General features: G+C 46.8%; 10 protein-coding genes across 10 annotated transcripts; 5 read left to right on the top strand and 5 right to left on the bottom strand.

Moving 5' to 3' along the window:
* Positions 1–230: 230 nt before the first annotated feature.
* Positions 231–686, bottom strand: FPSE_10878 (uncharacterized protein; the record flags this gene model as incomplete). The annotated part of the gene is made up of 3 exons (XM_009263995.1): positions 231–307; positions 373–570; positions 623–686. The coding sequence occupies 3 exons, from the start codon at positions 684–686 to the stop codon at positions 231–233; spliced, it is 339 nt and encodes a 112-aa protein (XP_009262270.1).
* Positions 687–1,627: 941 nt separating this feature from the next.
* FPSE_10877 (uncharacterized protein) lies at positions 1,628–2,701 on the bottom strand (the record flags this gene model as incomplete). Its single annotated transcript, XM_009263994.1, has 1 exon — positions 1,628–2,701. One exon carries the CDS (start codon positions 2,699–2,701, stop codon positions 1,628–1,630), a length of 1,074 nt encoding a protein of 357 aa, XP_009262269.1.
* A 948-nt stretch (positions 2,702–3,649) lies between these two features.
* Positions 3,650–4,881, top strand: FPSE_10876 (uncharacterized protein; the record flags this gene model as incomplete). Its single annotated transcript, XM_009263993.1, has 3 exons — positions 3,650–3,702; positions 3,751–4,376; positions 4,424–4,881. The coding sequence occupies 3 exons, from the start codon at positions 3,650–3,652 to the stop codon at positions 4,879–4,881; spliced, it is 1,137 nt and encodes a 378-aa protein (XP_009262268.1).
* Positions 4,882–5,254: 373 nt separating this feature from the next.
* Positions 5,255–7,761, bottom strand: FPSE_10875 (uncharacterized protein; the record flags this gene model as incomplete). Its single annotated transcript, XM_009263992.1, has 5 exons — positions 5,255–6,556; positions 6,618–6,719; positions 6,777–6,811; positions 6,865–7,497; positions 7,563–7,761. 5 exons carry the CDS (start codon positions 7,759–7,761, stop codon positions 5,255–5,257), a joined length of 2,271 nt encoding a protein of 756 aa, XP_009262267.1.
* Positions 7,762–8,470: 709 nt separating this feature from the next.
* On the top strand, positions 8,471–11,104 carry FPSE_10874 (uncharacterized protein; the record flags this gene model as incomplete). The annotated part of the gene is made up of 6 exons (XM_009263991.1): positions 8,471–8,564; positions 8,625–8,973; positions 9,036–9,477; positions 9,536–9,693; positions 9,745–10,059; positions 10,129–11,104. 6 exons carry the CDS (start codon positions 8,471–8,473, stop codon positions 11,102–11,104), a joined length of 2,334 nt encoding a protein of 777 aa, XP_009262266.1.
* A 2,227-nt stretch (positions 11,105–13,331) lies between these two features.
* FPSE_10873 (uncharacterized protein) lies at positions 13,332–15,652 on the top strand (the record flags this gene model as incomplete). Its single annotated transcript, XM_009263990.1, has 5 exons — positions 13,332–13,386; positions 13,646–13,700; positions 13,730–13,859; positions 13,916–15,549; positions 15,598–15,652. 5 exons carry the CDS (start codon positions 13,332–13,334, stop codon positions 15,650–15,652), a joined length of 1,929 nt encoding a protein of 642 aa, XP_009262265.1.
* A 922-nt stretch (positions 15,653–16,574) lies between these two features.
* Positions 16,575–17,875, top strand: FPSE_10872 (uncharacterized protein; the record flags this gene model as incomplete). The annotated part of the gene is made up of 3 exons (XM_009263989.1): positions 16,575–17,291; positions 17,350–17,577; positions 17,819–17,875. 3 exons carry the CDS (start codon positions 16,575–16,577, stop codon positions 17,873–17,875), a joined length of 1,002 nt encoding a protein of 333 aa, XP_009262264.1.
* A 163-nt stretch (positions 17,876–18,038) lies between these two features.
* Positions 18,039–18,476, top strand: FPSE_10871 (uncharacterized protein; the record flags this gene model as incomplete). Its single annotated transcript, XM_009263988.1, has 1 exon — positions 18,039–18,476. One exon carries the CDS (start codon positions 18,039–18,041, stop codon positions 18,474–18,476), a length of 438 nt encoding a protein of 145 aa, XP_009262263.1.
* Positions 18,477–18,673: 197 nt separating this feature from the next.
* FPSE_10870 (uncharacterized protein) lies at positions 18,674–20,522 on the bottom strand (the record flags this gene model as incomplete). Its single annotated transcript, XM_009263987.1, has 9 exons — positions 18,674–18,796; positions 18,844–19,396; positions 19,447–19,788; positions 19,837–20,046; positions 20,103–20,176; positions 20,227–20,252; positions 20,306–20,342; positions 20,395–20,408; positions 20,456–20,522. The coding sequence occupies 9 exons, from the start codon at positions 20,520–20,522 to the stop codon at positions 18,674–18,676; spliced, it is 1,446 nt and encodes a 481-aa protein (XP_009262262.1).
* A 1,002-nt stretch (positions 20,523–21,524) lies between these two features.
* On the bottom strand, positions 21,525–22,865 carry FPSE_10869 (uncharacterized protein; the record flags this gene model as incomplete). Its single annotated transcript, XM_009263986.1, has 1 exon — positions 21,525–22,865. One exon carries the CDS (start codon positions 22,863–22,865, stop codon positions 21,525–21,527), a length of 1,341 nt encoding a protein of 446 aa, XP_009262261.1.
* Positions 22,866–23,180: the final 315 nt, after the last annotated feature.

The raw sequence follows: 23,180 nt of genomic DNA, 5'->3' as shown, positions 1-23,180 counted from the left end.
CGTGAGCTAATGTTGTTTATACACGAATTCGGCATAAACATGTTCTTGGCAAACAACGCACACTCTCCAACACGGTTTGACAGTTGTCATGAATGTTGTTCAATTCTCTGTGTATCTGGTATCGATTGTCTCCCCGCCCCAACCTGAAGTCATCATGATCCCCCAACGCCGTCCCAGTAATTTATTAATGCATGTTGTTTTCGTTAATCCCCATCATCAGAGTCAGACATTTATTTCTTGGTAGTAAAGTCGATCTCGTTGGCAGGGTTAAAGCCACCATCGGCAGCCTTCTCACAAGTGCAGCCACCTAACCCACAATCGTTAGCAAGACTGTTGACACGGGAACCCAAAGCCAAGGTTGATTCTACATACCAGCAGGACGAGATCCGCAAGCGCATGTGGCGCCGCTGGGAGTGGCGTTCTCAGAAGCAGCACGGTCACAGGTGCATTCGCCAGCGGGACGAGCACGGCATGAGCATCGAGGGCCGTTGACGGTGTTTTCGACAGGAGCCTTGGCGCATGTGCACTGAAGAGCAGACTTTTGACCGCATGAGCAAGTGGCCTTTTGGGCTGGAGACTTGTTAGCTTTGTGTTGTGGTAGACCTGAGATGATGTCACGTACCACAGGCGCATTCACTGGCACCATCGCTGGAGCGGCAGCAGGTAGTAGGAGTGTTGACAACCATTTTGATGGATTAGAGTGTTGTAAAAGTTGATGTTTGAGTTGGTTGGTGATTTGAAGAGTTGATATCTCGAAAGAAGAGTGAATTGGATTGTAAAGTGCTTGATTATGTTCCTTCTTCTGGATGCGGCGGCTCGTCGTATTTGTACTTTATCGGTTTTAGAGAGCTGTATCCACTTTATCTACAGCTCTAGAGCTACGGATCTTCGAGCTGGTAATCATCATAACTGTGATTGGTCAGTCTCTGCTGACACAGCCCTGTCAGCCAATCAGCAATTGCTTATTCTTTCTTTGTCGATTCTCGCCTCCCGGAACATGCCATGCTGATTATGCGTCTGTCAGCCGGCGAGCTACGACACGCTAACACATCTCAGCAGTTTCGTTCAGTCCGTCATTGGTTCATCAATCATCGATATGAGACAACAAGACCGCCTTTTGGTGGTCCATCTTTGTGCCCGATAACTCTGCACACTTATTTACCTGGTATCTTGAGAATCGATAGGTAATGAGACAAGGCAGAAGAAAGTGGATATATATCTGCTGATTTGTTTCTAGAGTCGGAAGAATTCTAGAGTGAAAAGTATCTTTACATTGAACTTCGATACCATGCACTGTTGGAGTAAAACATCAAGTGAGAGAGTAACATGGGCAGGCTAGAACAATAGGCATACGAAGCATTCGCAAAAAATGCCTCTCGAACCACAACTATGAATTGTCTTAATCTGGAACGTGTAGCAGAATCCTCGGACCAGGCGAAGGACTCATTGATTTGTGGTTGGGCTGGCTGGGGGCGTATTGTCATCTTTTCTCCCCTTGGCTTCTGGGAAACGAATATTGTTGATTGCAGTCTCTCGGGGCTTCTGTCCTTCTGCCTCTGATCTGGTGTCTCTGTCGTTGATTAGCATCGTATTCTTCAGAAGGGACAAGAGATCATGAGAATGTATCTTACTCCTCCTTTGTTGACACCCAGTATCTAAGAAATGCTTTGGTACATGCAGCAGCCGATGCAGCAGCAAAGTCTTGCCAATCGTCATTCTTATGACTGTCGGTATAATTAGACACGCCCTTGATGACAACAGTCGGAAAAATTTCCCAAACCCCAACACTCTCCATCTCAAACCCTATGACGTCTTTGCTGGTCGCGAGCTGGTCGCGATGTTCCGCTGATCTTATCAACGAATCTCCCGAGGCAAATGCCCCAAAGTGAATCGTTGGAAACAGAGTATTGTTATTCGAGCTCAAGCTTTCGTTACCGATGTCGAATTTTACCCCGCCCAGTCGATCGCGTGAGAGGCGCTGTTCGGCATCACATTTGAGCTCTTTGCAGTTCGATCTAAGAGCAATCTCACAGACAGGATCCGAATTACCGTTGCAAGCAGCACATATCGTGCACTCTGAGGGTTCTTGATGTTTGTGGCGATAATTTGCTGGGAATAGGTGGTCTTGTAAGCCCTGCCGGAGACGTAACTTCATTGTTTCCTTCAACGCCCGTTCGAGATGCTTCTGGGTTGCAATCTGTAGTCGTCCTTGATGATACCTCGTTCTCAACTTCGACAAAAGACATCTTATTTCAAGACTCGGTCTTCCAAGACTGTCTTCTACTGTATCCTTCGTCCTGAATTTGTCTGTAAAACGCTTGCCAAAATCATGTTGCACAACGCCAGTGCTAATAATCACATCTCCAAGCAAGATCTCAGTCCCTTTCCCATAGGATGGTACCCCGCCGCAAGTGCCAACAACAAGGGCCAAGCGAATACCTGAGTAGCTTGCACGGCAGAAGGCTGCAATATGTGCCGCTGCAACCTTACCAGTACCAGGAAGATGTGCCAGAACCACATTATGTTGCCCAATGACACCAGTTGAGTACGTGTTCGGGTCGCCGTAAGCCTTTCCAAAATCTTCGTCCCAGCGGTGGTCGAACAGGGTAAGAACAGCATCAGCTTCCAGTGCTAGAGCGCAGATGATAGCGATCTCGAATTCATCCCGCGATTTCGGGCGCAGTGGCTGTTTTTGAGACATGATGGTTATGGACTGAAAAGTTTGATGATGGATGGACAACGTCTGAGGGGTTTTGATGGATCGTGTTTCTGGTAGATCCCTGTTAGGCAGACGAGGCTGTGTTGGATGTGCATGTCGGGAACACACAAGTACATTTTCCTCTAATAACAAGGGGTCCTATGCGTACTAAAGCATTCGTTCTTTTATTGCAGGAGACCTAAGATGAACAGGAGAGCGAGCATCTAGAGATTATACTTAAAAGTATATAAGATCAGCAGATAATCTATATCTCGGATGAGTTGAACGCAGGATTCATCCAAGTTCTGTAGGGTATAGGCTTTCAGATTGTGATGAGTATATATTATCAAAATCGCTGGGCTTAGTCATCGAGTTCACTTGATGACAGCGGTCCTATAGTTTAGTGGTAATGACGTTGGATTTTGATACCCATCAAAAACTTTCCGAAGACCCCGGTTCGAACCCGGGTAGGACCTCTCTTTTTGGTGTTTTGTCGCAGTCAGCTCAAGACACCACCAAGCTGAGAATCCATCGCCACAGACGAGATAGCTGTACTGATATCTTACCGGCTCAATTGGAAGCCCTTTCATCTCGCACGCGTACCATAGAACTTTGACACGCGTTGACGATCATTTTGACCATACACCGTAAGAGGCCGATCTCGGAGGGCGTGGTACCATCAGTTTATCGAACCTGGTAAAAGATCATGCATGTTGACAACAACTGCTTGGCGAATGGTGTCTTTGATATGTCATACCGGCCTTGTCTTCTAGGTACTCTTTTTGTACTTTTTTAACGCCTTCAATTCGTATAAGTGCGACCTGACATCCTGTTTCTGCGCCATTTTTGCAGTGAGCTAAAGCCGGATCTCGAGTGACACGGACTCACCTTTATTAAGCTAGCAAGACCCATCTCTGGAACACTTCCCCAGATCTTCCCCACGCTCACATAATGTCTCCTCTTAGCTCATCTGAGACAATAGAGTCCACCATCGTGGTAATCGGGTACATGCTCATCCATCCATTCCCCATGTTGTGAGCTGACATACGTAGTGCTGGAATTATCGGCCTGACCAGCGCCCTCAAGATCCAGCAATTAATAGCAGAGTCTCCATCTGCTACATCAACATCAGTACTTCTCGTCGCTAAAGAATGGCCGACTTCAATCCCGGGTGCTCCGGTTGTCCATTCGGCTGACTATGCTTCTATGTGGGCTGGCGCTCATGTCCGACCCATCCCCGCATCAACGCCCCAGCTTCGCCGTGAAGCGAAGTGGGTAAAAGCTACTGTCGCCGAGCTGGAGAAGCATCGTCAAAGTGAACCTGGAGTTGGAATCCGTCGGCTACCAGGAATCGAATACCTTGAGGATCCACCGGCGGAGTACATCAAGCAAGACGCGGCGAGTTTCAGTGCTGAGACTGGATTGCCGGGATATCGCAAGTTTGAGACTCATGAACTTCCAGAGGGCTTAAAGCTTGGATTTGAATATGAGACTTATTGCATTAACGCACCATTTTACAGCGCCAACTTGCTTCGAAGGTTCATTGTTCAAGGCGGTAAAACTGTTCAGCGAGACCTGAAGAGTGAATGGGAAGCTTTCATCCTGGAACCAGATGTGAAGCTCGTGGTCAATGCAAGCGGAATGGGTTTTGGAGACGCCAAGTGTTTCCCCATTAGAGGTACGTTGTGCGATTAGGTCAAGTTAACAATCACTGAAAATAAGCAGGCCAAACGGTATTGACGAATTTCACTGCCTCCGATAAAACCATCACAACTCAAAAGAAGGACGGGACGTGGAGTTTTGTCATCCCCAGATCGTTTAACGGAGGAACAGTTATCGGTGGTACCAAAGAAATGGGCAACTGGGATCTCGAGCCATCGCAAGAGACACGCACTAAACTACTCAAGGCAGCGGAGTCCATCATTCCCCAATCATGTGGCCAGGAACAAGATATTGCTTCGCTCAAAGTGATTAAAGATATCGTTGGAAGAAGACCCGCTCGTGAGGGAGGCATGAGGGTCGAGACAGAATCCAAGGATACTACCTGGGGAGTCAAACATGTTGTGCACGCGTATGGAGCTGGGGGACGTGGTTATGAGCTTTCTTGGGGCGTTGCGAGTGAAGTCGCGGAGCTTGTGAAGGAGGTGCTTGGCTCGCAGTCAGAGGCGAAAGCAAAGCTCTAGATACTTTGCGGAATAAATCATGTTGTGGAAATATGCTGAGTCTAAGCAGGCGGGTAGCAAAGAACTAGGGATTTGAAGCAGTGTAGACGAAATTGTTAGTCTACTCTTAGGCTATAAATATACTAAAGATGATCTAATATTTATGCCAACAGTTAAGACGCTCAATGCTACGCATTTAACACGTGTGAACTCATAAGAAGCAAGCATCTTCATTAGTCAGACCCATTCTCGATTATTGTAATTATTTCCCTTCTTTCTTACTGTTCTGAGAGAAGTTAGATAAATAATAACTAAAAAATGAAAGCATATTTGTTGGCGAACTCTGTTTTTCGTGATTTGTGTAACTGATTGGCGTAAACTTAAGACTTGGTTCCTAGTGCCGACCCTGTCCCGCTCCGTTTCGATGATCTCGTACTGAATCATACACTGTTTCTGGTTCCTGAACTGGAGCTCTGTTCTGCGAAAATTCTGGAAAATCCGTGTCCTCATACAAATCGACTGGCGGATCAACTGGCCGTCGTTTTTCACTTCCATGCACCGGCATCGGCTGGGCTGGGTTTATGACGACATCTGCCGTATCATCTATACAGCTGACCATTTGGTCCGTCTCAATACCTTCCCACCCTCTGTAGATAGTTTCGTGAAGAAGAATAAGCCCTCCGTGACCGCTCCTCGAAGCGCCCTCACCAACGGATAAATCATCACAGCTAGCGGACATATGCCGATTCTCAGAATTCTCAGCTGGACCAAATTTAGGCTCAGACAAGTAGACGAACTTGCGGCGGCTGGTGTGGTACTTATATTTGACCACGCCTATAAAGCCGAGGAACCAGAGGCCTGAGAACCCCAGTATGCACCATGAAATAACCGGCACTTTCCACCAGTCTAGGGATTCCTGGCTAAAAAGCTTTGATGGGACCCAGACTGTGATGATTGGGTAGAGGTTCCCAACTAGATAGAGGAAACCACAAACGATACTTAACTTCGGATTCACAGACCTTTGAATCATCTGAGCCCAGCTTCTTTGCACAGGACCCTGATTGGGGACTTCATGGTGTCGGAGTGTCAAGGTTGGTTGCGTTGTTGGCGGACCACGGAAATGTAGAATTAGAATGCCAAGGGAAAGAACGAAGCCAAAAAATGCTGATGTCAAATAAGCAACAAGCCCAGAAAGAATGGCGTAGGCGTTGCTTGGTGAAGTGTTGTACGTGGCTAGAATGAGGACGATACAGCTGGTAAAATGGAGGACGAGGGCACCTACAGGCGTCTCCTCTAGGTGGTTGGAAGGATTGAGAAACTTGAAGAACCGGTTGCGTGGTTTCCGACTACCAGTGAACTTTTGAGTATCCTGGTGTCTGTTCTCGGCGGGTTGGTCTGTGGGTTTACGCTCTCCTCCTTGAAGCCACATGAGAAACCTGCCAAGACTGACGTCTCTGTTCCTCCCAAAGAAGCTCGTAAAGGGGAGGAAACCCTGCTTGGCAATCTCTTGCTTCATACGTGCCGCCGTGTATGTCATGACGACAATATTGCCGAAGGCTGAGATGGCTAGGAACGCATTGACAGCGCGCTTGATTTCGTAGCGCTTCGAGTCGCCAGGAGAAGCGTTGAAGATGATGTAGAAAAACTGTTGTGCCACATTTTCCTGCTCTTGTTCACTTGCTGGGACGATCAACATCTGCGATGGACATGTGTTAGTCAGGGATGCAATAGAGAATACGGAGACAGCGAGGCCTTACATAGCAGATGTTGACGGCCATATATAATGTCGACACCAAGATGACACCCCACCACATGGATCGAGGGTAAGTCTTTCGAGGGTGCTTGATCTCTCCCAGAACCTTTGAGTAGAGTCAGTATTTATCTGCTGCGATGAATGCAAGTTGTGATCCACTCACGTAGTTTGGTTGGTTGAACCCTGAAAAGGCGAAGACTGGTTCGATAAGTTGGCAATGTTCCTCGCGGGGAGACAATTGTATTACTCACTGATAGCTAGGAAGGCCTGTGCATGCGCTTTGCCCCCTGTTGGGTTGGGGTCATCAATCGGCTTGTCGAGGTTGGCTTTTATGCCTCTCACCCCGGACGGCGCACCAGCAACCGCCCAGGTGGCAATGATCATGAAGATCAGCATAAATACCTTGATAAATGCAAGTAGATTGTTGAGCAAGATACCACCCCGGCGAGAGAAGGCGTGGATCAAGCATGGAAATATCGCAATGACGATGGCAATGCCCCGGATGGTACCTCCGTTGAGATCCCCAGCCTCCTTTCGTGGATTAGCGGCCTCAACAATGCGCAGAGCGCAGTTGATGCAATTGCCGGCCATATTTCCAATGCAAATGAAGCTGATACCATATAAGACACCGCTAAGCATCACTATGCCCTTCTTGTACCGCGGCCAAGGAAAAACGTATTGGAGATAGTGGAGGTCGCCTCCCGATCGTGGGACAGATTGCTCGATACCGTCGATTACATATCGAGGTACGTTCAGCCCATACTCGACGTAGACGTGAGCTCCTGAGAGGGCATAGACGCAGCCGCAGAGCCAGAAGAGAATTGCAATGCCCGGGCTCCGGACACCCCGCATCACTGTCCTGGGGCTGTCGAAGATTCCGGTCCCTACTCGACAATCAATGATTAGCACTGCCCTTGACAGACACTTGAGAAACCACACAGTAACATACCTATCATTCGGTTTATCACCAGGCACGTGACATCGACGAAGGTAAGTTGAAAGGGTTCTGTTGGGGCCTCAGTGACGACAATGTTCTTATTGAGTCCCATATCTCTCAATATCTGTAGTGTCTCCCCCTCATTGGGGTTGACTTCATTGAGAGGCCGACGGGGGCGGCCGACTTGCTCGGCAGGTTGTCTGGAGCCCATGGTAGGCCAAATTGGGGAAGGCTTTAGCTAGTGGGAAGAATAAATAGCAGGTGCAACTTGAGCATAAATCTGAATGGGACAGAACCAGGGAGACGACTCTATCGACCATCTAAGATGCCGAAACATGGAGCTCACCTTACCAGAGGACGCGTAACATAATAAATACTTAATTATGAGCTGAACGGCCCAAATAAGGTGTGCGCCATCATACTCTAATCGGGCGAGAGGCAGAGATCGGTCGAGGCTCGAGCGTAAAAGCTATAAGGCTTGGCAAAGACAAAAGACGCCACCAGTTGCCTTGTTTCGACGACCAGACCTGCTCCGCCTGCAAGGAGTGAGTTGTTTGCTCATGGCTGAGTAAATGTTGCGTAAGAGTGAGGGTGGATGGCCGGATGAGCTGGAAAGACATGCATATGAGGCTTTCGATGGCCTACCAGATACATCACTGACCATCCCTCGCAATAGTGTTCAGAGTAGCTGAAGGTGTTTGCATTCCTATCATGCAGCCACCACTTCTGATTCCTAACTCAGACAAACGTCTAGTGTCTGCCTTGTCGTTGACCCCGCCCTTCGTTCGCATGTTGCGGCTCTTATGAACTCGTGGTACATTAATGGGTACTCAATCACCCCCCGCCTCCTCGCTACTTATCCCCCTTGCAAAGACACAAAGAACTGACTTGGTTCTTCATCCTGTGGATATTGAGTCATAATGGCTGGTGTTATTCAGTTCGGAGACGCGATCAAGTTTGCTGAGATTGCCTGGACCGTTTGGCAATATGGATGGGCAGACGTGAACAACGCAGGTCAGTTCAACACCAAGCTCTTCCCCTGTACTCATCTTCCAAGCAGCTGACGACAAGAAGGCAAGAACTATCATGACTTTGGTGCCGACGTCCTCACACTTCACAAAAGCCTTCAGCACCTTGAGAACGCCGTCACAAGGGCTCAGCAGTCTCTACACAGCCATGGGGTGCGGGACAATGACAACCTATGTTGTGACCAGGACTCGTTAATGGAAGTCGTTGGAGATTACAATGCCACTCTGCAAGAATGCAATCAGCTCCTCCAGGATAATAAGCGCTACGCCCAGACAACAGGCCCTATCAAGAACATTGAGTGGAACATGAGTATCATGCCCGAGGTCGAACGCCTGAGAGGTAGGATCCAGATGCACACCTCTCGCATCCAACATATTCTCAAGCCCTTCGAGATGTGAGAACACCCGCCTTCGTGCAACTGCAATTATATAGTACTAACATCGTCTGCTTCTACAGCGACTTGTTCACAAACATCCACCAAGAATTGAATCGGCGGTTCATATCTATCCATAGGGATTTACGAGGCATCAGGGAGACTGTGGATTCCTTACTCAAACACCAGAATCCCAGCCTTGCAAACGAAATCGAGCAGCGACGTGAGAAACAGATTTGTTCTGTCCAAATATCAGACTCGTTGTTGGGCAGGTTAGAGCGTATGCTGAATCGACGTCAGTCTACGAGGTTGCCGATGATGGCCGACTGTTTTCTCATTCATCTGAGAAGGGCCACACAACAACCTCAACACGACCCGTATAGCGTCCCCAGGCATGTATCGGTGCCGAACTACTTGCCTTTTGCTAAGTGCCAGCTATTGATGAATAGGATGAAGGGACTCCATGAGCTGCGCAACCCGCAGTGGTCTTCATATTGGCCTGGGTACATCGGCGGGCTTGAGGAAGTAAGATGACTGTACATCTTTTTATACACTCGAATAATTGATGCTAACCATATTGAAGAAACTGTCAGAAGAATACTCCCGGATTCAGAGTCAGATCGTCGCACCTGACACTTCGACGGTCAATGATGAGATGCTTGCTTTTTGGCCAGAGGACGAACCTCAGACGTCGGAGGCACCGACATCACCAGCAGTGGAATATAACTGTCTGTTCCAAGGGTATGTTCTCTCTAATATCGTGTCTGCAATGATGCTTACCTGACATCACAGCACTTTGGCGACTCTGTCGCCTTATATACGCTGGCGCGATGTAAAACTATTGCGACATCCGAGATCCATTAATCGCTTCAAAATAATCGAGACGTTTGAGTGGAAGAAGCAACAACGAAGCACGGATTCAAGGGTGCTCGAATTCGACCTTCGATCTGCTGTTCTCATTCCATTGTATGCTGACCCGACGGCGCCATTGGAAATCATCATCAAAGCCAATGGATTACCGCACCACTACGTCTTCCTTTGTTTGCAAGATGTTTTAGCGTTCCAGGCGTTTATAACAGGCTTCAAGGTTATGGACGGCTACATGGAGTAAGTTGTATCTTTCCTACAGCCCAGGCTCTTCGATAAGATGTTTATAGACCTAGCTAATTCTTCCAGGTCTCGAGCAATAGCCAAGTTCATGGTACGTGGGACTTTGGGACCCCCCGAAGATGTGACCATACAAGTATGGATACCGAGAGAGTGGACAGATAAGGATGAGCCAACAACGAATGAACCACCTGACGACCCAATAGGTCGGGGATCTGGACATAGTTCATCTACGCCGTCACTTGTGGAGAGGAGTTCGGGGTGGAATGGCTCAAACTACAAGCTACAGAGGTCACAGAGCATACCCACCACTGGCTTTCAACCCTCAACCTTGACGAACGGTTCATCTAGTACAGCCACTTCCTCCAGAAGGACTTCTTCGACCACCCATGAGCAGTGTCGTCAGCCAGACCGTCAAAGCCGCTCCGGTAGCATTTCTTCCCACTGGTCCAACACTACAAGTTCCTCTGGTATGAGCTACAGCAGCCCGAGCTCTCAACAAAGTGTCAACGTCAATGGTTGTAGCACTGGTACAGGCTATGGAACAATCCGTACCCGTCCTCGCAGTCCGCTCCTGGTGCTTTTCACTGGACCCAAAGGCCCTGAGTCCAGGCGGTCCATCGTCGCTATTACGCTCGACAAGGGGACGGTGCCTGACTGGAATTCATGCAAGTGTGCACGCTGGCCCGCTGAATGTCGTATCACAGCTCTGCAAAACGAACGAGGGCGGTTAGAAGCCTGGAGGTTCGACGGTGACACGTGGGATCTTCTACGGCTTGCGGTGGCACGACATGGCGAGCAACGTCGCTGGGATGGACTTATTCGCGTCAGCATTGGGTTTGCCCACCCTGATGTGCGAAGAAAATTTGGTGGCGAGCCTTGCAAGTGTTATAAGGTGACGGAAGGCGAAGTCGAGGCTTGTCACCTACAGGGGCACCAAGGCCTCTTGGGGGTGGTGAGGGATTTCCACCGCCGGTTGTTGACACAATATCGTAACCAGACTGACAGCCAGGTGGACGTGGTGAATTGTACGTCGTATGGATAATTAATTTGGGATGCCGTCGGATACATCGACCTAGCTTATATTTGCTCTTTTAGTTTGGAGAACGAGTAATAAGTAAGCTGCTAACATGTTTATGGAAGCATCATATGTAATTGCCGTTGAATCTCATGAGCGATACTTGTTGAATGATATCTTCTCATGGTTACAGTTGTGAGATGCAATCGTTCAGGTTTCCTTTGCTTTCGTAATATTTATTGGCTCCTCTACTGGGTAGCATAAATGTTGGACCACTAAGTCTTAGGCACAGAAATAAATGGCGTAAAGAGTATGATCTAAGCAGCATAAGATAAACTACTAAAATTATCCCTTATGGCCTTCGCCGGCAATTTGATATCGTTTATACTACCTACTGCAACAGCTAGTATTGGTAAGTCAGTTTATGTTGTTTGGAATATGCTCATAGGATATTTATTTGTCATTTCGAATCACCTTGACCTTGTCGGTATCTATGTTCATTCCAAGACTACTTAGATCACTAATAGGTGAAACAATTGAGATTTGTTAAAGATGTCGCTATTATTACTATTACAGTACTATACATGTATGATGTTTTTGTGTACATGATATATCCGTCCGAATCTCACTACTTGCGTGCCAGCTGATCCACCAGCCGCATTGTCTGTGGGTTAACAATACAGTCACGCCTTCATTCCATCTGCAGGGGCACCCTTCTTCGCTAGAGTTGCAGCGCAACTTGCTGCTAACAGATCCGTGCATTTCATTGCTTCTGCTCAGGAACTGTGTTCAGATCTCTCATGTTGTTGTTGCAAACCAATACTTCCATCTAATCTGGGCCTTCAAAGGAAATTCGGTATTGAGGCTCGACGGTAAAGGGATAGCGAAAGGTGCGTGAAGCCGGTCATTCTTGATAGCCTCTTTTATCTGGAAGAGACGTCCCAGGTACGGCAGGATGTATGACGTTATCAGTTTACCAATAGAAAATAGCAGTTACCATACCTACCTACCTCATGTGTTGCATCCTTACTGCCTACCTAGGTAAGGAGATTCTGTAGCATCACTATTTTTCAGGAAGGAATGATCCTGACAGTCAACAGATCTTGTCAGAGTCTTTGCATTGTTAACTCTTATACTGGATAAAGTGATATTCTTAAGCCGCTCATAAGATGGATAGCTGCAAAGAAAAAAAAAACAAGTAGCTGTGAAGCAAGCAAGGGAATCAACATTTAGGTAAGAGGAACAGGGTATATAAGCCATCCAATAAGACCTGCAGCATCTCAGAGCTCTCTGTGAGAAATAAAGTAGTGCAGAAAAAGACTGGGCGAGCCCTTTGCTTGATCGGCAATGAGACTGCTTTGGGAAATTGTCATGCCAGGTCCTCAGTGCATTGTGGCCACTGGAAGCATAACAGATGAAATTAGTAGGTCAGCTTATGCTATTTAACTAACTATACTCTTTAGGCTATTTATTTTTGTACACTATGAATAAAGAAAGCCCCACTGACATGTCAGGGATCTTTCAACAATGTACAATCATAGCAAGGGTATAACCAACACAGTTCAAAGACACAACCAACAGGGCCAATGATACAGTCTCGTGAGGGAATGTACGGGGATCAAATTAGCATAACAAACGGTCCGAGCGATCCTGTGGTATGATCGGCAATGTGACTCCTCTAGGAAGCTGTTTTGTCACATGAAGGATTCATCTACAGCCTCAATCGAAGCCAGGGTACAACCAACAGAGTTCCAATACACAACCAACAGCACGCATAATACGACATGTTCAAGCAACATCATTGGCTATGTGCGGCAAAGAAATGCCGTGACATGTCTGAGTCCGACATGGTTCTAATTCTTTCTGTCAAGCTTATAGTCATATCCTGGAAAGTCCATAGTGTGATGTGTTCATTGAAACTTCCAGCTACCAACGCGGGCAAACCGTAGCCTGTACTTACGTCCCAGAGAACAACTTCCAACCCAGCAAAACCATCCTCATCATTCATGTTTTGACAAAGTTGCACCATGGTCTCGCCGCACTTATCATTCACATTAGCCTTGTTATCCGCAGTAACGATCTATTTTTTATTCCGGAGAGAAGACGAAATATGGTCAGAGATCATTTGTTGGGTCGCTTTACCCCTGATCCGAAGGATATTCGCCCCCAAAGACAAAGGCGAGTTTGATTCAGCTTTGTTCACTAACTTCGAGTCCAAGCCGGCCCGTCCGTACTGTTCGTGGGCTGTCGCCATATGTCTGGCCGTCGTGTCCTTCTGTCGAGCCGAGGCAGACTCGCTCAAACTCTTAGTACGTCCATACAGCGATCTAAACTTTGTTGGTTGCTAAGAGACAACTAGCCAGCACTTACCCCCTTGCTCCTTTGGACGGAAAGACGATGGGAATCGGGAACCGAATTGATTAAGAACTCTTTCGCCACCCAATTATCCGATAACAAGCCGATAGTATTGATGGTCTCTCTTTTCTCAGTCCTTACACTCACAGACGGGAGTTACAGGGGGCTTCTACCATCTTTGGTCGTCACTAATCTATCTTACATTGTTTACAGTGCATTTCTGGCCGAGAATAGGCAGAGATCTGTGCTACCTACCCTACCATCGTTTGTAAGATGTATTGACTGCCTTGCACCGAGGGTAACATTTGTACTTGTGCTCGGTGCTATTGCCAGAGTGTCGTTCATTGGGTTTCCGCCGAGTACTGCCATTTCTTCGTTGCTATTGGGAATTACCAAAGCCTTATCTTGGACATACACTGCCCAAAGCGTAAGTGTCGCATTCATGACCGAGACACAAAGCCATGCAACTAATGATTGATCCAGGCCTACTACACATCCTGGAGTCTAGCAGCAATGCTGTCGTCCTTCAGTCTACTCTCTACCCGTAATCCATTTAGCCTCCCGTCCGACAGCCAGGCTCTATCACACGTACTTGCGTCTCTGCTTTCTCTTGCACAAATGTTTGGTTTCACTCCTAAGCAAGTCAGACCAACATGGGTATTGATCGTTGCAGCCGTCCTCCCTTTGGTCCCATACTCAGCGAACATCGTCGCAATTCGCAACGCTCAACTGGAGGCTCAGATCTTTAGTGAAAGTAACTCGCATCCTGTCGAGGTTTTATTCAACCGATCTAAAATCGAGTTTCAACAAATGTTAGCGCGACAATCTACCACTTTTGAGATGGCATCTAGAGAATACCGATCCAGATATGGTCTGGACCCACCACCAGGGTTTGAAGGCTGGTTCCAACTGGCAAGATCCCTTGAGTCTCCCTTGATTGATGATTTCGATACGATACATAAATCAATATCCCCATTTAGAGATTTTAGTGGGAAGGAACTTCAAAAGGTAATTTATCAAGCCCAAACTCTTCAAGGAATGGATTTATGGCTATGCCGATTCTCCAGTGCAACATCGAAAACGGAATGCAGTCATCCCCGACGAAAGTTTGACCGGCACATCTCACAAATGTTCAATAATATTCTTGTGAACGCAACGGGGCTTCCTGATGTCGAGTTTCTGGTTAACCACATAGATGAACCCAGAGTCCTTGACCACTTGCATCAAGATGGGGGGATCAGTGTTGATAACCATAGCCACATGCCTGTCTGGGATTTAGTGACAAAAGGCTGTAACTCAATGAATGGTGGGGCAAAAGATGAGAGTGGTGTCAACACATTTGGATTGCCATTTGTTACGAATATTTCTTCAGCCCAAGATCTATGTAAGCATCCTGATTACCAAGGTCGCCATGGCCTCACATCAAGTCCTGTCTCTTTTCGGCCCATCACTGGACCCCTTCCGGTACTCTCAACTGGTACCCTTTCCACAATGAGGGACATTTTGTTTCCGAGCCCTGCTTATACGGAGAACGAGTTCATATATAACGAGACATATGATATTGAATGGGATTTGAAGCGCAATAATCTCTACTGGGCTGGGTCGACTACAGGAGGGTACGCAACGGATTCCAATTGGCAACTCTTCCACCGACAGAGATTTGTGGAAATAGCACAAAACCTACGGAAGAATAACTCCTACCTCAGGGTTAAAGATGGCGTTGCCAAGCGTGTGAGGTCGTCCTTTCTCAACGGAAGACTGTTCAATGTTGCTTTTACACGTATCTTTCAGTGTGAAAGACAATCTTGCAGGGATCAAGATGCATATTTCGGGACCAAGTCATGGGTCGACAAGGACGAAGCACTTAAGTCGAAACTCGCGTTCGATATCGACGGTAATGGTATTAGTGGTCGCTTTTATAAGTTGCTTGCTTCAAGATCAGTGCCGCTGAAGCAGACGCTTCTTCGGGAATGGCATGACGATCGCCTTGTACCCTGGCTACACTATGTACCTGTTAGTCAGAGCATGGAGGAGCTTCCCGAGTTGGTGTCGTTTCTGACACTAACGAGATCTGGGCAAATAATCGCGGAGGAAATCGCAATGAACGGTCGGGAGTGGTATGCAAGATCGTTCCGTGAAGCTGATATTGGTCTGTATATGTATAGGTTATTGCTGGAAATGGCAAGACTCCAGGACCTAGGGCGCATACCAGATAATTAATTACTTTACATTATTATCTCACGAATCAGATTCATAATGTTGTGTTTTCTTTGCGTATGGTCAGCCGAAATCGAGGTCCTCCATTGTCCTTGTCAGACAGAGATGATGCAACACCTTCATTCACCTGGTAGCAAAAAGTAAAACCGAAAGCAATTGAGGCGAAATTACTAGAACACTCTTCGGCTTTATACACACTAACAGTGATGTAATATTTATGTTTACTCCTAAAGCGATATCGGTTTTGAGGTAACCCACCTACCGGCCAATCTATGAATACAGATCATTTTACCCAAAATTAAGGCCGGCTTACATGTTACTTACGTTGTTACACGTCATTTAAGAGGCAACGGAGTAAAGCTTGCCCTTTACCGTATTGCTTTTTTGCCTCCTGGTCACATGTCTTGATGATAAGGGCATGGTTCATGCATGACAACCACCAGCACGTTGCTTTTTAAGCCAGGGCAAAGTAATTAAGGAGATTCGCAAGCTCGTCCAGTTCCTGTCTAAACACCGAGAGATTACACCTGAAACAATAGGGATTGGCACCGCCTTTAACAAGGCGACTGACTAGTCATGGTGTCTCCACCAAGCCACAAAACTTCAGGGGTTCGTCAGATCTATATGTATCGAATCATCTCCTGTTATGAGTTGAAGCTTCCAATTATTAACTAAATTTCCCAACAAGAAGGCGTGCACTGTGGTAGGTCAGTTGAATGACTGTGTATAAAGCAAACATGGAACTTTAAGTAGGACAGATAAAAGAAGGATCTACTGAGCTGCACGGACAACAGTCGCTTCTTCATCTTTCAACCCGAAACCACGGCAATCGACTCATCCAGCATCTGCATCTGTGTACAGAAGGCAAACTGGTTCCTTATCATCAACACGACTAACGATGGATGTCAAAACCTCGAGGCCAACCATGTCTTTTGACATAAAAGACAGAAAAACGCACCAATTCATCCTGGCTCAGCTTTTGGTTATATTATCATTTTCGTCCTACACAGCAACTCTTTTGTATTTGCCCAATGTGAAAGAAAGGCTAGTACCATCTCGACCAAGCATCGCAATCACGACACCGTCGACTTTGATCACACAGGGCAACAACACGTCCTCATTTCCCACGGTTCTCACAACGAATGAAACACAAAAGCATGGGAATTACGCTGCTTTGCTATGTGGCGATGTCTGGCTCGCCTTGAGTCTAATGGCTGGAACTGACGCCTTTTGGGTCGTGGCAACCTTTAACCACACTCTCATGAAGAACTGGCACTACTTTGTCAGCCTACGTATGATGGCATTGGCGTCCATTATATCATTCTGTCTGTACATACCGTCAAATTGGGGCACTAAGACCACTCGACTTCAGGACTACTCACTAGCTCTATGTCTATCCGGTATCGCATACTTTCTCGTCAACTATGCGCTGTCACGAGCACATCGACGTCCACCAAGCACTCTCATCAACGCCCATTTCGGAACACTCCAACAGTACAGCGACAAGATGAGTCGCTTCTCTTTCGGTTGGAGTCGGGCGCTACAGGTTTCCGCGATTATCTGTTCCTTTCCAGTAGTGCTGACTACTATTATGCCTTCGGGATGGGTCACTGTCATCCCACTGCTGACTATTCCATTCGAGGTATGTCAAATCGTTACGAATGAAATGGAATTCGAAATACTGACTTGTTTTTGTATAGTCAATTCTACTCTCCTCAAAAAAGCTGGGAAGAAGTCCAGAGTTCATACTCAGCGGTGGAGTCTTCATCCACGCAGTGTGCTTCACACATTGGGGTCTTTCACAAGTTGCTTCAAGTCCACGACTGGTTCTATCCCCATCAGCGTTTCTCGCCCTTGTAGTTGCAGGGCGGGTAATCCTTGACTTGCATCTGCAATCTTCATCGCTCAGATACCCGGAGTTCCTTTGGGTACGGAAAGAGGTTCTTATCTCAACGAAATGTCTATTGAGTACTTGTGCCGTTTCATTGATTGCGGAGAAACTTGGGTTACCTGTGGTTTCTTATTGCAAGTTGTTCATTATACCTGTATTTTACTCGATTAGCTTGTTAGGCGTAGCGACGCCTGCAGCATACAGTATCGTCACGAAAAAGATTAAACATTGATGAACAACAAGAAGCCTGACTGAACATGATGACTTTACTTTCATAGTCAGAGAATGTCAACTCCAGAATAAAGCAACAGTCAGGATCTGGATTTTTGAGCTAGACTGTGGTTTAATTAAATGTCAATGAAACTATCGAATGTGGCGCGCGACTATTGACGCTAGCTACAGGGGTCGTTCGTATATGAGATCAGACTTCCCCTAGACACTCGCATTTCTAACAATTATCATTGTCCACAAATCCTCCATCGCACAGGTACATTCAACATGCCTTCCACAAAGACCATCGCTGTCGCCGTCGCGGCCCTGGCTGCGTCAGGCGTCAGCGCAAACAAATGCAACCCATCCGCCTGTACCACGTACGATCTGAAAACCGAGTCCGAAATCGAAGCAGAAGAACTCAACTGCAACAAGCGCGGAGCCTTCAAAGATACCGACAGCTACAGCCTCCCCAGTTGGACGATGTATGATTGCGCCAAGAGTTGTTACGACTACGAACAGTTTACGTGCGAGCAATTCAGCTTTACGCCTGGCGAGGAAGCAGGAATACAGGGGCTTTGCACGCTTTACCCTGACAATGAGATTCCGGGGAATACCAGGGGTCCGCCGGCTTATTACGACAAGAAGTGTTTTAAGTGCAGTCCTCCTCCGAGCAGAGGAGGTAGGGGTGGCGCGAAAATCCGTGGGAGGATTCGACGGAGCTAGAGAAGAATTTGTTGGATTTAAAGCAGGATTTGCTCAAGCATGCCCCGGCTTAGTTGTTGAAGCATAAGATATGAGATTGACTGGTTACACCATGTAACTGGAGAGCAATTTTAGTATGTTAATCGATTTGTCCTAAAGCCCAGAGGCTTACGTTTCTATTGCTTCCTTGCTTGTTTGTGAACGTCCATATTACTTGTCTAAGCCGTTTTGTTGTCTTTCTCTGGTTGACTCATGGTAGAGTAATTGACCTGAGTTGGCACCAAGGATGAAGCACTTGTATGCTCACCAGCTGGGTACTTCTCAGCCGTGTAACGATCGACCTACTCCTGTCAGCAAAATCACACGTTAGTTTCCTCATGAAACTTACCCATCGAACAACAAAGAGCCATCCCGCCATTGCCGTACTGACACAAAGCATCGCAATATATCCATTCTTCCAATACGGAGCATCGTCAGCTGGGAAAAGCACGATGCCCCAGAACGTCCACCAAAGACCATCGACGGCTGTCATGGAAGCCAATGTCACACTTCGTGCAGCGTCATCTGCAGTTCGTGCCAGAATATTGCTAGCCCAACCATACATCAGAGGGGCTATGCCATATGATGAAGCTGAAAGGTACAGTGCTGTGAGGTTGCCTGGTACACTCATGTTTGGGATCAGAAGGACGATGCTACAGGCGATCTGAATGATGCAGAGAATGAAGCCCAGAGACATGCGTTGGTTGTATCTGTCCATGAAAAATGAGATGGAGAATTCGGCGACGATACCAACGGCGTGAGTTGGGATGGGAAGGGTGTTGACTTCGGTTTGGGTAAAGCCATCGATGTCCTTGCGGAATTTCAGGTAAAGCAGCATGAGTCCCTGGACTACATATGACTGCAAAGCAGTGCCAAGGATGGAAAATACGCAAAAGATGTACCTGCAACTCGTTAGTTTCTATAGCAAAGTTTCTGTTGGGTATTGGCTCACACTAAGGGATTTCCCAGGACCCTCTTCATAAGACTCCAAGCTTGAATGCTATGGCCATCCTCATTTTTGGGTGGTAGTCGATCTAGAGCCAACTGTCGTTCCTTTTCGTTTAGATATGGTGCATCAGTGTACTCTGGGACATCGGGAAAGTAAAAGAAGCCAAACACGGCAATGGGTAGAGTGATGATGCCGTCGATCAAAAAGACCCACTGCCAGCCTGCTAGTCCGCCATGACCTTCCATAGACTCATGGATAGCTGCCATCATGGCGCCAGCAAACATCTTACCGACCTGGCCGCCGACTGTAAACATGGCTGTTCGCTTGCCGATCTCGTCTGACTTGCTACAAGGGTGTCAGCATGGTACTACCAAGACGATATGCAATACTTACTACCATGAACCCATGATATAAATTGATCCAGCGTAGGTACTGGCTTCAGCTAGGCCCATGAGGAATCGAACAGCGCATAGCTGAGAATATGTCTTGCAAGCTGCACTCGCCATGGTCAGGCCAGCCCAGGTTACCACCATGGAAGAAAGCCATATGCGAGGTCTGATCTTGTGGATGATGATGCTGCTTGGTATTTGTCCGACTAGCATTCTATGAGCTTGTCAGTCGACGTATCTTGTACATTGATTGAGCTGTTTCTAGCATACCCCGCCGAGGTCATTGAGAGTAGAACATTGTATTGGTTGCCGTGGAGGTCAAGAGCCTCTTTCAAACCAGCTACCTATTTCACATTTAGTGACGCGTTTCTGTATCGTTTGATCATTGACGTACGTATGCATTGGCAAAGGCCTGTCTGTCTATTGAGCTAGTTAGTCGGCCACTTCTCAGAGTTGTGCATAGAGGAACTTACCGAGGTGGTTAAAGAAAAAGCTGAAGCAACAAAATGCCTACCTTGATCAGTCCATATTCCAACAAGACGTAACGTAGAGTTTATCTTACAAGGATAAAGAAATCTAGAAATAATTAGCAAGAACTAAACTCAAACCTGGGATCGACGCACCAAGTTTTCGTATCAACTTCTTCTCCTCTTTGCTCGTATCACCCCAAAGATAATCAGCCACTACCATGGCAAGTTAGATATATGTACAAAATAGACGCGACTGGAGGTTATACTTTTGTGTATTCCGGAAATGAAAGCTAGATATTCTGGAAAAATGGGAAAAAAGTGTGTGTCAAGGCCTGCATGATAGATAGATACCTCTTGTTAATAATCCCGCATCTTTTATTGGACAGTCTGTACTCGGTTATCCAGGGTCCATCAAGGTTCCCAAACTAAGCGACATTGGACCCTGAAATTCTCGATAAGATTGACAAGCTAAACAAGTCCATAAAACTGTCAGATAATACCTCATCCACGGTGTTTTCTATGACCAAAAACAATGAACAGCCTCAACATGTAGGCGGTGATACGGTATAGATACTATGAATTGATAGACACGATAAGAGCATGATGAAACGAAATGTCTCTCATCAGTTAAAACATTCGTTGAAGCCATCTTCAACACAGCCAAGGAGCAGATGAGGCGAACACCTGAGCACTTCCTCTTAGACATTCACAGACAATTTTTCCTTATAAAAGATTTAATGAAAATGTTACCATAAAATGTGTTTCAGTTAGGTTCCAATCCATAAGGCTCACATCTGATGGGTTCTCCAACGCGACATTCAAGGACACGGTAGGAAAGGTTCCAATCTGAGTTTATGATCAGTCTTCTTAGGTTGTTTATTTCGTATCTTAAAGCTTACACTACCTACTCAAATGCATCCTCGTCATATAGTTAACAAGGGTGGCATCTAAAACGAGAGAAAGAGAAGTTGGTTGTATAAGTAGCAGTGCAAGTCTAGCCTTGCAACTGATATAGGTAACTCCAGGACTCGCATAGCGTTTGTACACGAAATGTACGAGTGATCGTTTCTTACGTTGGCGGCACGATGTGCTCCCCAAGCGTACCATATCGTTCGTACTAGAGTCGTTGAAAAGGATCATTATACGCCCAAAGCCACTCTCGGCCATAGTCATTTTGACATTTCGGGGGTGGCACCACGTTTCTTGGGAACGCACCATAGTTTCAGACAAGATCATCTACCGCTTGCGACCTAGCCCACTCTTCATAGGCCAACTTTGCTCGTCTGTTTCTTCTCATTATGTAACAACAGCGATGCCAATCTTCACTGGAGGTTTTCTCCATGGATTCCGCCTTAAGGAAGCTTTCCGAAGGGAAATTTGGTCGCTCGGTGGTCTCCTGGGGGTAAAGACGAGTGTCGTCAAAGAACACCCACGCCCGCTGCCGCACGATTTCCCATCGGAGCCGTGTGCTGAAGGGAAAGACCTGTTTGTAGAGCTTCGAGTCACGACCACCATTGTTATTCAGCTCTGCCTCCTTTGAAATTGGAGCAAAAGGTATATCCCAACCCAAATTGGGTTTCACAATACCATCAAACCAGACTTCTTGGACTTCAACTTTGAGAGACTGTCTTTCATCTTCTTTAGCCATGTCGTAACTGAGGAAATCAGTGAGACGATCAAGTCCGAATCGTGTGAACCATAATGCGAAGTCGGGAAACTGATCCCACCAGTCATCAAAAAGTCCCAATTTGTGTGCGTAGGTATTTGGATCGAAATGGTGATTATCGGGAAATCCTAGCTGAGTCTCAAGTGAAATCCCCTCCAGGTCACTCGGAAGCTGAGCATCGCTGCACTGTGCAAAGATTGCTCCGTAGACAGAGCTATAGTAATCCTTGACACAATAGATACCTTGTGACTCCGCTTCGCTAATAGGACGCTTTGGCAGGTGTTTAAAATCATCAAAGAGACTGCCGATCCTGCATCTCAACTCGTGTCTTATGAATGCTTTGAATACCCTTGTCTTTTCAAAGGACGTAAGGTCTGCAAAGTTGAAACGCGATTTCACCTCGACTCCCTTAAACATCAGATGCCCGTTGTATAATGGCCGTCTGATCTGCGGCAGACAACGATAATCCCTCGGAGGAAATGAAGAGGTGGCTTTGGTGATGTAGTCCTCTGCCAAAAGCAAGATTCGGCTGTGCAGTTGGTTCAATTGACTCGCCTCGTGCTCGGTCTTGACCTTGAAAGGATCGGGAAGCTGACCAGCCGACCACTCTTGCAAAACCGTTCGTGCGCTCGTCAAAGTGTTTTCATCTGGCTCTTCTTCATCAGTTCCATAGAAGAATGGAATCAGAATAATCGCCATGACATCTTGCTTCATGTCCTCGTCATAATCGACGATATGCCGTTGGATATATCTCTTGTGCCCAAGGTACTGTGCCAACATGGATGGGGATGCTCTGATTAATCGTGATATCGTCTTTGTGCAGTTGGTCAACATGATGATATGTAGACGCAGCTCTGCGGGCAGCGTGGCGAAAGGATCTGACTGAGAGAGTGCCATATTGTTATCTGTCGGTCGCTGTTCGCTTTGCTGAGGAGATGAAGTTTTTTCGGTATTCATTTACGCTGTCGCTAAAGCGTTGCGGTGACTCAGCTTCTTATTTTAGGTATCGAGAAGAAAGGACGCGGCGATGTTTCATTCAGGACTGGAGAGAAATTGATTCCTCTTGCCGGGCGAAGATAAGACCTTGGTCTTATGGTTATTGTTTGGTGGCTGTTGTGATGTGGTTTTTTGATGGGTTGATATTAGTAGAGGGAAGAGGAAAAAAAAAAAGCTAGATATAAGCAAATGAACAGCGCATTTAATTCCCATCTG

The sequence above is a fragment of the Fusarium pseudograminearum genome, chromosome 2 (assembly GCF_000303195.2).
Source record: "Fusarium pseudograminearum CS3096 chromosome 2, whole genome shotgun sequence".
Taxonomy (NCBI): Eukaryota; Fungi; Ascomycota; class Sordariomycetes; order Hypocreales; family Nectriaceae; genus Fusarium; species Fusarium pseudograminearum.
This window is presented reverse-complemented; position numbering and strand designations above follow the sequence as displayed.